The sequence below is a fragment of the Nicotiana sylvestris genome, chromosome 10 (genome assembly GCF_000393655.2).
Source record: "Nicotiana sylvestris chromosome 10, ASM39365v2, whole genome shotgun sequence".
In the NCBI taxonomy this organism is placed as follows: Eukaryota; Viridiplantae; Streptophyta; class Magnoliopsida; order Solanales; family Solanaceae; genus Nicotiana; species Nicotiana sylvestris.
The window spans coordinates 139213191-139228963 of record NC_091066.1 but is presented as its reverse complement, the minus strand read 5'-3'; the positions used below and the strand labels follow the sequence as shown (position 1 = coordinate 139228963).

Below are 15773 nucleotides of genomic sequence, written 5' to 3'. Positions count from 1 at the left end.
TCTATATTGCGCAAAGAATTGTTCTATCCTCGCAGATCTTATTTATGTTTGAGCATTGTCATTATTTGGGATGAGTACAAGCTAAGTTAAGATTGGTTATAGCTGATTCTCCCTTGTTGGGATGATTGTTTCGATACCTTTGTTCCCTTGCCGGGAAACTATTATATTGTTTTTGTTCCCTCGCTATGAGGTTATTATATCTCTTATGTTCCCTTGTCGGGATTTCTTGTAATTGTGTTATGAAATGGGAGTTGGTGGTACGCCTACCACAAGATATCATGAAATGGGAGCGGGTGGTACGCCTACCACAAGATATTATGAAATGGGAGCGGGTGGTACGCCTACCACAATTATGAAATAGGAGGGGGTGATACGCCTACCACAAGATATTATGAAATAGGAGCGGGTGGTACGCCTACCACAAGATATAATGAAATGGGAGCGGGTGGTACGCCTACCACGAGAAATAATGAAATGGGAGCGGGTGGTACGCCTACCACGAGATATGAGAAATGGGATCGGGTTGCACGCCTGCAACAAGATGAAACTGAAAGTGAAAGTTGCCTTTATTTTCTTCATTTGTGATAGAAGTTATATTGCTAGCTTCCTTATTATTCCCTGTTATTTTCTTTTAACTGCTATCCCCGAAGCATGTTTCCGTTCCCCAGCTTTAACTGCTTATTACTTGTTTACTTTTCCGCCATATATTGTATAACTGCACAGGTCTATCTGGAGTCTAGTTCTAGCATCGTCACTACCTCGCCGAGGCTAGGCTAGACATTACCAGCACTTGGGGTCGGTTTTGCTGATGCTACACTCTGTGCGTTTTGCACAGATCAAGGTCTTGGACAGCAGTAGTAGCGCGGGAGCCAGCCTTCAGTCCAGTGAGACACCGAGGTAGCCTTGCAAGCGTCTGCAGGCCCGACGTCTGCTCTATCTTTTATTTCAGTCTGTTATCTTATGTATTCGAGACAAACAGTTTATATGTTCTTTCAAACGGTTGTATTTAGTACTCTTAGAAGTTCGTGAGTAATGTGACACCAGTTCTTGGGTAGAGGCATATGTTGATTCTCGCATTATTGTTTCGTCTTCTTTAATTTAAGTCTTCCGCATAATTATTTAATTCTGTTGCTTCATGTTATCACTGATAATTGTTAAAAGAAGTAACTGTTAATGAAGTAAGCAGTTAAGGATTGGCTTGCCTAACTCACATTAGTAGGCGTCATCACAACTCCCGAGGGTGGAAAATCCGAGTCGTGACATCTTCTTTATTATATCATCAGTAATACAATATATGTTGTCTCTCATTTCCGTCAAACAAGGACCAGAAATTCTTGAATTTTTACCCATGCCTTTTTGTAGTGATAAACCTCAATACAGAGGGCAGCTTCTGGAAAATGCACTGCAATATGTCCATGAGCATTTGCTACAATAATGTTCCATTAGGCACATGCTTCATATCAAGTAAATTATATAGCATCATTATTTTTCGTGGAACATTCATATCAAGCAAATTGTATAGTATCATTATTTTTTATGGAACAATTATTAGGAGATGGAATGAAAGTTTTACTGAAGTCCTAATATGTTTTTAATATTTGGTTGTAAAGATGGTATTAACACTAACATATTAAATTTTACAGTGTACATCGTTCTTTTTAATTATCCGTGCATCGCGCGGGTACTAATACTAATTTCAAAATAATAGGAACCAATACTTGAAGGGAACATTCTTTCAATCAACAACAGCAATGTTCTGAAATCCTACTGCTATTACTGAGAGAAACAATATTCTCTTCTAGTACTGGTTTCTTATTATATTTTGAAATATATAGCTTGGGGCATAAAATTAACAGATGAAGCTGCTAATAAAGTCAATTGTTGTAGGCTTGTTGCTGTGAAGTCAATAACAGCCTAAGCAATAAATAATTTCTTGGGTGAAAATATAATGCAGGGTATGAGAACAAGATGCACTAACAATGTAAATAATTTTTACACTGTTAACCTCCGGCTGCCTGCCTTATTTTCTACGTTACTAATTTACTCATTATGAGCAATCTTCTCTAGTTATCTTTTAATTCATCCTGATCGTGTAAAAATTATTTTATATTGTTAGAGTATAGAGCTGGTCGGGTTTATTATTTACTTTTTCTAGCCGGTATACATAGATTATATATTAATTATGTACATGAATTATACATCTGCAGACTATTTTTAATTTAAACAGCGGGATGGATGTTTATTTAGGTTAATTCTTGTTATAAAGTGATAATGACCCTACACTAGAAATATTGGCGCAAAGCACCAACAAGAAACAAACGTTATAGCATCAAATCTTGCTATATATAATGGAACGGTCGACATAATGAAGGAACATATTCTCTACTAGTTTAAGTTGTTTTTACCTTTGAAAAGAGAATTTTGTACATCATGAGCAACCATTATAAAAAGGGTCCCTGCAAAACTCTAAACTCCAACATCAAGCCAAAGAAAATCTTTCAAAAACCAGAAGTTGAAGAAGAAAAATCCTTACTTCAAAAAAACTAAAAGAAAAAATGGGTGCTAACTACTCATCTACTTTACATGAAGCTAATAATATTTCAACCAGAGCACAAGTCAAGAGCTCTCAAGTCATTGCTTTCCACTCTTCAACAAAATGGAAGCTCCATTTTAATTCTTTGAAAGATACAAACAAACTGGTAACCATTTTTTTTCAACAACTTTCTGTTATTTGTCTAATCGGATACTGTAAATTACATGGTACTAATAATTGGGATTGTTGCTATTAGGTTGTAATTGACTTCACAGCAACATGGTGTGGTCCTTGCAAAACCATGGAACCAGTTATCAATGACTTTGCTGCTAAATATACAGATGTTGAGTTTGTCAAGATTGATGTTGATGAATTAGCTGTATGAGTTTATATCTTTATCTTGCAATCCTCTTTTGTTTTTCGAGTTTAAATTCTATACATTGACGGATAAAAAATATTTATACAATCAAGACATACATAGCGTAATTATAGGTAAATCTCTATCATAAGCATTAAGTACTAAAATAGTAAGAACAAAAGCTAGTCTACTATCACAGGTTAAGTTACACATAGAATAGAAATCTTATACTGTCAGTTCATAACTTAAATCCCTTTATGTGGCCACTTCTTTTATCTTTAAAATAGATACTAATTGGTCAAATATATCTTGGATGACTGAAAACAGGATGTAGCTCAAGAATATGGAGTTCAAGCAATGCCAACATTTGTGCTGATAAGGAAGGGGAAGTTTGTTGACAAGGTTGTGGGAGCAGATAAAGATGGACTAAAGAAGAAAATTGAGAAACACAGAGCTATTTTATACTAAGAAAACCAAAGCTATGGAATGGCCTTGAGGAAAAATTTGTGGAAAGACTAAGGAATGATAGTCTCTGTGTAGAATAAAATTCATTCATATATCGTTGCACGAATTTTCAAGTAGATGAGATCGGTCTGGTGGTCTCAGTTATAACTTTCTAATGGATAGAACTAGCTATGTACTCATCTCCGGTTCTTGCTCACTAGTCACTTCTGATTGTAAACCAAATAGGCTGATTAAAGCATTATTGTTTGGAATATTGATTTGAATAAGAAAATGTCTTTCTGGTTTTTTTGTTCATATATCTTTTCCAAATCCAATATCCCGTCGTCATGATCCTTCCCCCTGCCCATGAAAATAACAAAAATGCAGCTTTGCTATTGCTACATGGGGAGTCTATACAAAAAGCATGATATGATAATTAAAATGCAAGTGAAATACATGTAGTAGATGCACTTTGAGGTTTGACAATACATAAAAGATTGCAAGATGTCAAACGAATAGAAAAGAGAATATGTACTTTTATTGAAGACTGCAGCTTAAAGAATATTTTCTTTAAACCAATGACTTGGAGAACTATATATATACTAAAGGGCAACCAGTGTACTAAACTCCCGCTACGTGCAAGGTCGGGGGAAGGGTCGGACCACAAGAGTTTATTGTATGCGGTCTTATCCTGTATTTCTGCAAGAAGCTATTTCTACGGTTCGAACCCGTCACCTCCTGGTCGCACGGTATCAACTTCCAGTTAGGCCAAGGTTCCGCTTCAGAACTACATACATTATATAATATATGTGCGTGTGCGCGCGCGTGAAAGGAGCAATTATTATCATGCATAGTTCAAAGATTCAGGCATCTCAGCCTTATAATGTGTCACATAGAACTCTGAACTTCCCAAAAACTCTCTATTTTAGCATACTTTTGTAAGCAAGAACATCAGAGTTAAAGAGGTTAATGCACTCTAACAGATGTTACAAGAAAAAAAAATGTCACTTACTTTTAATCAATTGGAAAATGAAATCTTTCTTGACATGTTATATGATACCTCGTCATGCAATTATTCCATTTCTTTCAATCACCAGCTTGGAAGATTCCATTTAGAGTTGTAAACGAACCGTACACCATATTCACAGTAAGAAACTCTTCAGGGAAAATGCTATATGTTAGACATTATTTGAAGTACTCTCTATTAGGCTCGTGAATTTATTCTAGGCATCTTCGGTAGCTCGGGACTAAAGGAGCATTTTAAGAATTCGAGGCATGGTTTGTACTGTAATACTCCCTCCGTTTCAATTTATGTGAATCTATATCCTTTTTAGTCCGTGTCAAAAAGAATGATCTCTTTCCCTATTTGGAAACAATTTACCTTTATGCAATGATTTATAGCCACATAAAATATATATGCTTCATTTTACACCACAAGTTCAGAAGTCTTCTCTCTATTCTTAAACTTCGTGCCCAGTCAAATGGGTTCATATAAATTGAAACGGAGGGAGTATCAATTACGAAGTGTCATTCATATACTAAACTCGGACTCAAATAGCAGGGTCGGCTCCAACGTGATGAGGGGTAAAGCTTGTGCCTTAGGCAGGGGCATTTGCATCTATACCTGCTTTTTGGGTCATGTTTTAACTTGTGTTCGCTTTGCAAAAAAAATTGCAAGCGTACCCACTTTTTCGCGTAGGGCTGGAGTAGCAAAGGCAATCACGCAAAACTTCAGCATTCTAGTAGACGGGCCTGAAGTAGTAAGTGTGTTGAACCAAGTATGCTGAAGTTTTTGTTTATAATTATTGAACTTAAGCATAGTAGCTGAAGTTTTATTCTCTATTTACTGAAGTTTTTGTTTGTAATTGCTGAACTTAAGCATAGCAGCTGAAGTTTTGTTCTCTATTTGCTGAAGTTTTTGTTTGTAATTGCACTAAATAAGCTAAAGTTTTTTGTCATGGATTCGTTAGTAGCTTTTTCAAAAACTTCAGCAGAAGATGCTGAAGTTATTTAGTTCATTTATAAAAACTTCAGCACTAAATAAGCTGAAGTTTTTTTGTCATGGATAAGTTTTTTCAAAAACTTCAGCAGAAGATGCTAAAGTTATTTAGTTCATTTGTAAAAACTTCAGCACTAGAAGCTGAAGTTTTTTTGTCCTGGATTCATTAGTTTTGCCATAAAGCTTTTTCAAAAACTTCAGCAGAAGATGCTGAAGTTATTTAGTTCTTTCTTAAAAACTTCAGCACTATATAAGCTGAAGTTTTTGAAAAAGCTTTCTAACATACTAGATAAATAATCAGATTGCCAATAGTAACTAAATCATAAATTTTGGAAACAATAAACGTGAAAAAAACAGAATTATCATTGTCTACTAACTTACGTACGTGGAAATATTCACAAATTATTGTCTACTAATTTACGTAATTATTTATAATTTATTTTTAAATAATCTGATAAACATATTTATGGCAATCATCCCATGAACTGAAGTTTCATAGCAGCACCAACAATAGCAGAAGAAAGAAGAAGAAGAAGAAGAAGAAGAAGAAGAAGAAGAAGGAGAAGGAGAAGGAGGAGGAGAAAAGGGGCTGAAGTTGTTTAAAGAGTGGGTACAAGTTAAAAATTTTTTACAAAAAATAGGTATAGGTTAAATGGGGTCGACCAAATAGGGTGCCCCGTGCAATTTTTACCCTTAGGCCTCCAAATTTGGGGAGGCCCATTTTTAAAAATAATAGGTTTATACGTATTTAAAAAATAATATTTAATATTTTTAATACAAAAATAGAGTTTTAAATATAAAAGAAAATAGAGCCATTTAAATATGTAAATAAAGTAATAATTTACCATATTTAAAAATTGGTAGATGGATAGTTTTCTCAACATTACAGTTTTACTCCTTCATTAGATAATGTATAAAAAATTACTCTCTCATTCTTAACATGTCCAAGTCAATCTTTCTTTTCCCCCAATCTCTTCATGTTTTAAAAACCCTTACATTAGGGGTGCACAAAGGAAACCGACAAACCGCACCAACCCGATAATCTGAGTCAAACCGAGAAAAAAACCCGACTATGATTTGATTTGATTTGGTTTGGTGTTGGAAAAAAAACCCGACCATAATTGGTTTGGTTTGGTTTTAACTAAAGAAAGTCAAACCGAAACCAAACCAACCTGCCATTACATGTATAGAAATTTTAGATATATTTAATATATAAATATACTTATTGTGATGTAATTTATAAATATTTCTTAAACTTTTTCATAATATTATCTTTTATGGCATTATTTCAAGGTCGGACTTAGAACTTTTGAATGTTCCAATAAGTTTTATAGCCATTAATATTAGTAACTTAAACAATGCTAACAAAAGCCTAAAACAAAATCAAATCAATACTACTGCTAACAAAAGACATTCAATTCAATACTGCGACCGACAATGTATTTAATATCTATTTTTTGTTTTGTAATAATTTAGATTAAAATGCATAATCTATTTTTATTTTTTCTTTAGAGTTTAGTCATGTAATTAATACTCCCTTATTAGTCTATTTATTTCAGCATAATTAGTACTTTTAGATTATGTTTATTTTTATTATGGCTTTTTAATTAGCAATAGTTATATTACATAATTTTATTATTTTTATTGTTGAATATTTTAGGCTAATGACATGACACATCTCATATTTTGTATTATTTTCTTGAAAAATACCTTATATAGTTGTATCTTACTAGGATTAAAGAAATATTTTAAGCACAAGTTATATGTTTTGTGCTACGAAGATTTTACCCAAAAAAACTCGAAAAATCTGAATAACCCAAAAACACGAGAAAAATAAAGATTGAAAAATCCGAGTTTTATTGATGTGGTTTAGACTTTAGATTTAATAACCCGACACAATTGGTTTGGTTGGTAATTACAAAATCCGAACCAACCCAACCTATGTACACCCCTACCCTACATATTTGTTTTGTCTTTCTTAATATTCTTACTCGCCTTCTTTCTCCAAGATTTCATTAGTTACACTGTTCAACAATGTCACGACCCATTTCCCCAATAGATCGTGATGGCTCCCAACTCCATTGTCAGGCAAGCCAACACGGAAATATAATTAAGTTCTCATTTTACTTTCACCAAAATAAGTGCAGTAATTCCTTAAGTTAAAGTTAAAACCATAAATGAATAGTAATGTGCCAAAAATAATCATAGAACCCCAAAATAAAAGTCTACTAATGTGTGTGCCAAGACCTGGTATCATAAGTAGTGGGCAACTAGCAGAATGTACAAAAGAATAAAACTGTCCTACTGTCCGAAACAGAATAGACAACAAAAGTAAAGAAAGACTCCATCAAGTTGCTGAACGGAACAGGAAGGGGCAGCTCATCGTGGAAGTCTCGGACTATGAATCAGGGGCGTGCACCAGACCGGTAGCCAGATGTACCTACCTCAGATCATGTACAATTAAGAGCAAAAGTGTAGTATGAGTACATAAATAATATGTAACTCGTAAGTATCCCGTCTAATCTCGAAGAAGTAGATACGAGAGGTCGACTTGATACTTACTAAGGTCAAATAACATAATAAAGCGTTACGCTAAGCATGGGAGTCACAATTAATCCACAGGTTGTAGCAAGAGGTAATAAGTCATGTTCTTAACCATTTTTTACAGTTAGCCATTTACATTTCAAATATTTAGCATAACAAGTCATGGATAAGATTTCACATAGATATCATGCGCACATTATGACGAGGTCGACGACCCGATCCAACAGAAAATAAACTATGCACTGCCAGAGGGTCGAATGATGCGAACCATAGATGCATCTATTTCTACCAAGGCGATCGGCCCGATCCGCAAATATCAATTAATATCAAGAAAACACATGAAGGCTCATTTATTTTCAAACAAATTCATACAAGTGTCCAACAAGTGTATACATTCGCTTATATTCCTTTTCAAGTCTCTAGCATACCCTAAGTGATCACATTAGCAAGAAAATATAGAGACATTCACAAACCTAATAGTAACTACGCACGGACTCTCGTCACCTAGTGCGTACGTAGCCGTCCCCCTCCCTCGCGCGTCTAGTAGCAATTGTTCAATTATTACACCTATGGGTACAATTCCCTCTTACAAGGTTAGAAAGGAGACTCACCTCGCTCCAAAGTGCGCTTCCAATACCAGGAACGAGCCCAAACCCTCAATTCGGAGCCGATCGATCCCAAACTAGTTAAATGAGGTAGGAATTAGTGAATATAAGCTCACAAGATCGTATTCTAGCTATTTAAGCAAATTCCCCAACCCTTAACACAAGTTTCCTAAAATCCAACCCCGGGCGCACGTGCCCGGATTCCGAAATGTTTCAAAGAAAGTTGTCCTCTATAACCTAAGGATCAATAATATATCATTTCTAATTCATTTCATAACAAATTTCGTGGTTAAATCTAACTTTTGTCAAAATCCTAAGTTTTGCTCTAACCCCTTTATTTTACCTAAATCCTAGTGTTTAATCTACCTAAGACACAAGTATTAAACTAAGAATAGGTGGGATAAACTTGCCTCAATATGCTAGGTGGAAGTCTTCTCTCAAATACTCCCAAAATTGCCAATGGAGGAGTGAAAAGTGGCAATATGACTTAGAACCCATATTAAATGAAGCTCACTAATACTTCAGCGATTTCCGCATCTGCGGTCCCGCTTCTGTGAGAAATTGGGTGCATCTACGCAACCGGGTAAGCGGGTTGCGACCGCTTCTGCGGTCTGGAAGCCGCTTTTGTGGCTTGGGAGCCGCTTCTGCGGTTCTGGGCCTGGCCTACCTTGGCCGCATCTGCGATAGCCGGACCGCTTCTGCGGTCTCGCACCTGCGGTCGACCAACCGCAGTGCGGTTATGACAGAAGCAGATGCTTCAGCACTTCTCAACATTTCCAACTTCACTCGAGCCTCGTCCAATTGATGCTCGGGGCTCCCGGGCCCCGCCCGAACATACCGACAAGTCTAAAATCATGAAATGGACCTACTTGAACCTTTGGAACGTCCGAAAAGATGCTAAATCTAGGAATCACCCCCTAAAACCAATTGAATCAAACTTATGAACTTCAAGTTCTTAATTTTCCTTTAACGAGCCGAAATGCCCTAAATCTACTCGGATTGACACCAAAATTTGCGGGCAAGTCTTAAATGTTATTTTGGACCTGTACTAGGCTTCGGAACTAACCTACGAGCCCGATACCTATGTGAACAATCATTAATTAGTTTCTTTAAATCCTTAGAATTTTAGTTTAACAATTTCTAATAAACATTCATTACTCGGGCTAGGGACGCCAGAATTCGATTCGGGGCATACGCCTAGGTCCCATATTTTCCTACGGACCCTCCGGGACTGTCAAAAAATGAATCCGGGTCCGTTTGCTCAAAATATTGACCAAAGTTAAACTTAGCCTTTTAAGAAAATTCTAAGGAATCAAATTAGCATTTTTCAATCCAAATTCTTTCAATTCCCGAACCAACCATCCCCACGGGTCGTAAATTAGTTAAAGCAAGTGCGGAAAGTTTTATTTAGGGGGACGGGGTTTTAAAAGGCAAAATGACCAGTCGGGTCGTTACATTCTCTACCTCTTAAATAAACGTTCATCCTCGAACGGACATAGAAAAGTACCTGAAGTGTTGAATAAATGTGGGTATCTTCTCCGCATGTCCTCCTCGGACTCCTAGGTCACCACCTCGACTGGTTGGCCCCTCCACTAGACCTTTATTGCTGAAATCCTCTTGGATCTTAACTGGCGATCTTGTCTATCAACAATGGCAACTGGCTCCTCCTCGTAACTAAGGCTCTCATCTAACAGAATAGTACTAAAGTCCAATACATGGGACAAATCGGCATGATACCTCCGAAGCATGGACACGTGAAAGACTGGGTGAACTCCCAATAAACTAGGGGGTAAAGCAAGCTCGTAAGCAACCTTCCCAACTCGTCTCAACACCTTAAATGGGCCAATAAACCTTAAGCTCAGCTTGCCCTTCTTCCCGAACCTCATAACACCCTTCATTAGCGAGACTTTCAAGAGGACCTTCTCGCCAACTATGAATGATACATCATGCGCCTTCTGATCCGCGTAACTCTTCTGTTTGGACTGAGCTGTGCGAAGCCTCTCCTGAATCAACTTTACTTTGTCCAAGGCATCTTGCACCGTATAACTTAGCCTCACTAGGCTCAAACTACCCGATAGGAGAACGACACCGCCGACCGTATAAAGCCTCAAATGGAGCCATCTCAATGCTGGACTGATATCTGTTATTGTAAGGAAACTCTACCAAAGGCAAGAACTGATCCCATTGTCCTCCAAAGTCAATCACACATGCTCTAAGCATGTCCTCCAAGATCTGAACTATCTGCTCTGACTGCTCGTCAGTCTGTGGATGAAATGCTATGCTAAGCTCCACGCAGATCCCCAACTCACCCTGCACAGCTCTCCAAAAATGAGAAGTAAACTGAGGGCTTCTATCTGATATGATGGAAACTGACACACCGTGCAAACGGACTATCTCCCAAATGTAAATCTGAGCCAGTCTCTCCGAAGTGTAAGTAGTCACAATCGGTATAAAATGTGCCGACTTGGTCAACCTATCCATGATAACCCACACTGCATCAAACTTTCGCAAGGTCCGGGGCAAGCCAACTACAAAATCTATAGTAATGCGCTCCCACTTCCACTTTGGTATAGGCATCTGCTGAAGTAGTCCACCCAGCCTCTGGTGCTCATACTTGACCTACTGGTAATTCAAACACCTAGCCACATACTCCACTATGTATTTCTTCATCTTTTGCCACCAATAATACTGCCTCAAGTCACGATACATCTTCATAGCACCCGGATGAATGGAATACCACGAACTGTGTGCCTCCTCCAGTATCCTCTCCCTCAGACCATCAACATTAGGAACACATAGGCGGCCCTGGAGTCGCAAAACACCATCCTCGCCAATAGAAACCTCCTTGGCACTACCCTGACGCACCGTCTCTCTGAGAACTGCCAAGTGTGGATTATCAAACTGGCGGGCCTTGATCTGTCCCAATAATGAAGACTGAGAAACAACGCACACAAGAACTCGGCTGGGCTCTGATATATCCAACCTCACAAGTCTGTTAGCCAAGGACTGGATGTCCAAAGCTAGTGGGTTCTCCTATCACGACCCAGATTTCCCACCCTCGAGAGTTCCGATGGCGCCTACTAATGTGAGCTAGGCAAGCCGACTATTGAACAAATAACCTTTTACCCTTTTTATTCTCTTTAACAGTTATAAAGTAATAACGTGTAAATGGTGGAAATTTAAAATAGCGGAAGAAAAGCAATAGAGTATCTGAACATATAACTAATACAACTGTTTAAGCCTTAACCGCCCAGAACTGGTGCCACAGACGATAAGATTTACTACATACAAAGTCAAAAAATAAACAATACAATGTTTCTGAATTAAGGAAATGAAACAGGTATAAAGGGATAGAGGGAGACGTTAGGGCCTGCGGGCGCCTGCAGGTCTACCTTGGATCTCCGTGTGGACTGAAGGTAGCCACCCAATCTATGGTCCAAAAGCTGCTCCGGGATCTGCACATAGTGCAGAGTATAGTATCAGCACAACCGACGTCATATGCTGGTAAGTGCCTAACCTAACATCGGTAAAGTAGTGATTAGGTTAGGACTAGACTACCACATAAACTTGTGCAATTCAACTATATACAGTAAAAAAGAAGAACATAAATAAACAGTCAAATATGGGAGGGGTAGCATGCTGCGGGGGAGATATCAATTCAGAATAGAAAAAAAATGGGTAATTAAAGGAAACAGTAAATCTCGGATATCAACAAAGAACCAGAAATCAATAAGTGCATGGCATCACCCTTCGTGCTTTTACTCTCGTTCTCACCATATAATCAATATAATCGGCTCGGAATGGTACATCGTGCGGCACGACATCACTCTTCGTGCTTTACAATCTTTCCTCATAAATCATACACGGCATCACCCTTCGTGCTTTAACACTCTCTCACCAAAACAATACACGGCATCACCCTTCGTGCTTTAACACTCTTCCTCACCCAAACACCAATCACAAACAATAGGGCAAGGGAATAAATGAAATTACGATAAGAATCCTGAAAACGAAACAATAGTCCAACAATCAAGTCCCGGCAAGTGAATAGCATCAAAAGAAACCTCAACATCCCAGAAAGGGAAATAACATGAAAAGCAACAATATCCCGGCAAGGGAGATAACATGAAAAGCAACAATATCCCGGCAGGGGAATTAATATAATTATTCTCGTCTCTTTTCCACTTTTACTTCATAACTCACTTCACAACATAGAGCCAATGCTCTAAAATATTCAATTTCCACTTATACTTTCACATTTCATTGTACAACTCGAGCCAACGCTCCTCAATGTTCAAATGTCACAATTACTTCAACAAACTTTGCCCAAGAATAGAAATTATCATCAAAGCATGAATATTACAATGAAGCCATAATAATCACAATATAAGACACACGAGCATGCTTGACACCAACATATAGATACTCGTCACCATGCTTATACGGCGTACTCGACAAACACCACATAGCAAATAGGACTCGACTCCTAATCCCTCAAGCTAAGGTTAGACCAAACACTTACCTCGATGCCACAAACACAATTCAAGCCTCTACTATCACTTTACCTCTTGATTCCACCAACAATTCGCTCGTATCTAGCCATAAGTCACTTATTTACATCTATAAATGCTAAATGAATCAATTCTAATGCATGAAAATGAGTTTTCTAAAGTTTTACCCAAAAAGTCAAAAATCGCCCCCAGGCCCACATGGTCAAAACCCAAGGTTCGAACCAAAACCCGATTACCCATTCCCCCACGAACCCAAATATATAATTTGTTTTGAAATCGGACCTCAAATCGAGGTCCAAATCTCCATTTTTTGAAAAACCTAGGTTCTACCCAAAACACCCAATTTCCCCCATGAAAATCGTAGATTTTGAGTTGAAATCATGTTAAAGGATGTTAATTATTGAAGAAAACGAGTTAAAATTGACTTACAATCGATTTGGAAGAAGAGTTGTCTCTAAAAAATCGCCCAAAGAGTGTTTTGGTTTTGAATGAGTGTGAAAAATGGGAGTTTTCGGCTAAGTATAAAAATTGCAGGTTGCAGATATGGGAGTTGCGACCAAGTTTCGCAATTTGCGAACCCCGACCTCTGCTATGTTCGCATTTGCGAAAAAAGGGCTCGCATTTGCGAGCTGGGAATTGTGATCCACATGTCACGTTTGCGACGACTGGCCACAAGCTGGGGGATCGCATTTGCGATCAAAATCCCCGTCTCACAAGAATTGGTGCAGTGGTCAAAGCCGTCTTGCGCTTTTGAAAGCTCGTCTCACAATCATCGGACCAATGGAAAGGAGCACCCTTCTGGGTCAATCTAGTCAGAGGTGATGCAATAGATGAAAAGCCCTGCACGAATCAACGGTAATAACCTGCTAACCCCAGGAAACTCCTGATCTCGATCACTGAAGTAGGACGTGGCCAACTCTTAAACTGGCTCAATCTTCTTGGGATCCACCTTAATACCCTCTCCCAACACAATGCCCCAAGAATTCCACTGACTTTAGCCAAAACTCACACTTGGAGAACTTAGCATATAGCTTCTGCTCTTGCAAGGTTTGAAGCACTACTCTCAAATGTTTCTCGTGCTCTCCCAAGATACGTGAGTATATCAAGATGTCGTCAATGAAGACGATGACAAAAGAATCAATATAAGTTCTGAATACCCTATTCATCAAGTCCATAAATGATGTTGGGGCATTAGTCAAGCCAAAGGACATCACCAGAAACTCATAATGACCATATCTAGTACGAAAAGCAGTCTTCGGAACATCTGAGTCCCGAATCTTCAACTGACGGTACCCTAATCTCAAGTCGATCTTAGAGAACACCCTAGCACCCTGCAACTGGTCGAACAAATCATCAATACGCAGCAACGGGTACTTGTTCTTGATGGTAGCCTTATTCAATTGGCGGTAATCAATGCACATCCGCATGGTTCCATCCTTCTTCTTTACAAACAACACTGGTGTACCGCAAGGTGACACACTTGGTCTAACAAACCCCTTTGCTAACAACTACTCAAGTTGCTCCTTCAACTCTTTCAGAGCCATACGGTACGGTGGAATAGATATAGGTTGGGTACCTAGAGCCAGATCAATATAGAAATCAATATCACGATCCTGTAGCATGCCAAGAAGGTCAGAAGGAAACATATCGGAGAACTCCCGGACTATTGGAACTGAATCAATCGTCGGAGATTCTATGGTGGTGTCCCGAACATAAGCTAGATAAGCCAAACAGCCCTTCTCGACCATATGTCGAGCCTTCAGAAAAGAGATAACCCGACTAGATGTATTAACTGAGGAACCCTTCCACTACAACCTTGGCAACTCTAGCATTGCTAATGTAATAGTCTTGGCATGGCAATCTAGGATGGCGTGATATGGGGATAACCAATCCATGCCCAGGATGACCTCAAAGTCGGTCATGTCAAGCAACAGGAGATCTGCTCTAATCTCGAAACCACAGAATGTGACCATACAGGATCGTTACATCCGATTCACAACCACAGAATCACCCATATGAGTGGACACATGAACAGGAGTACCCAAGGGATCACGAGGAATATCCAGGAAATGAGCAAATAGGGATGACACATATGAATAAGTAGACCATGGATCAAATAGCACTGAAGCATCCCTACCACAAACGAAAATAATACCTGTGATAACGACATCTGAGGCCAATGCATCTGGTCTGGCCGGAATGGCATAGAATCTGGCTGGAGTGTCGGCTGGCTGGCCTCTATTTGTCTAAGCAGTAGCTGGCTGACCTCTCCTTGTATGGCCTCCACCTCTAGGACGGCCCCTGCCGGCCTGTCCCCCGCCTCTAGGCGGCTAGGCACTGGTGCTGCAATCATGGGCTGCTGACCCTGCTGTGCTCCATGCCCCAAAGCTTGGGGTAGTATCTCCTCATATGACCAAGGTCTCCACACTCAAAACAACTCTGTGGTGCGGCGTCCTGCTACCCTGATGGCCTACAGACCCACTGGAAGAAGCCTGAATAGCCAGTGGATGGTATGAACTCTCCAGCATAACACTTAAATAGGAACTGGAAGAACCCTGAGGACCTGAATACCCACAGGAGGAACCCTGAATAGCTGGCGAGCAGTAGGAACTCTCTGTTATGGCGCTGAAATAGGGGCGCGCTAGAGCACCTCGAGGGGGTGGGGGTGCTGAATATGGGGGCCTGCTGGACTAACCCCTCCCAAACTGACTTCTGCCCCTAGCCGGGGCACCTACGAACTCTTCAGAGAATCTATTCCTCTTGTCCTGCTGCATCTGCT

The 15773-nt window shown here is 39.1% G+C and overlaps 1 protein-coding gene across 1 annotated transcript; it reads left to right on the top strand.

Moving 5' to 3' along the window:
• The first annotated feature begins 2443 nt into the window (after nt 1–2443).
• On the top strand, nt 2444–3650 carry LOC104232075 (thioredoxin H2-like). The gene is made up of 3 exons (XM_009785175.2): nt 2444–2699; nt 2790–2912; nt 3219–3650. Exons 1-3 carry the CDS (start codon nt 2556–2558, stop codon nt 3357–3359), a joined length of 408 nt encoding a protein of 135 aa, XP_009783477.1. The 5' UTR covers nt 2444–2555; the 3' UTR covers nt 3360–3650.
• The last annotated feature ends 12123 nt before the right edge of the window (nt 3651–15773 follow it).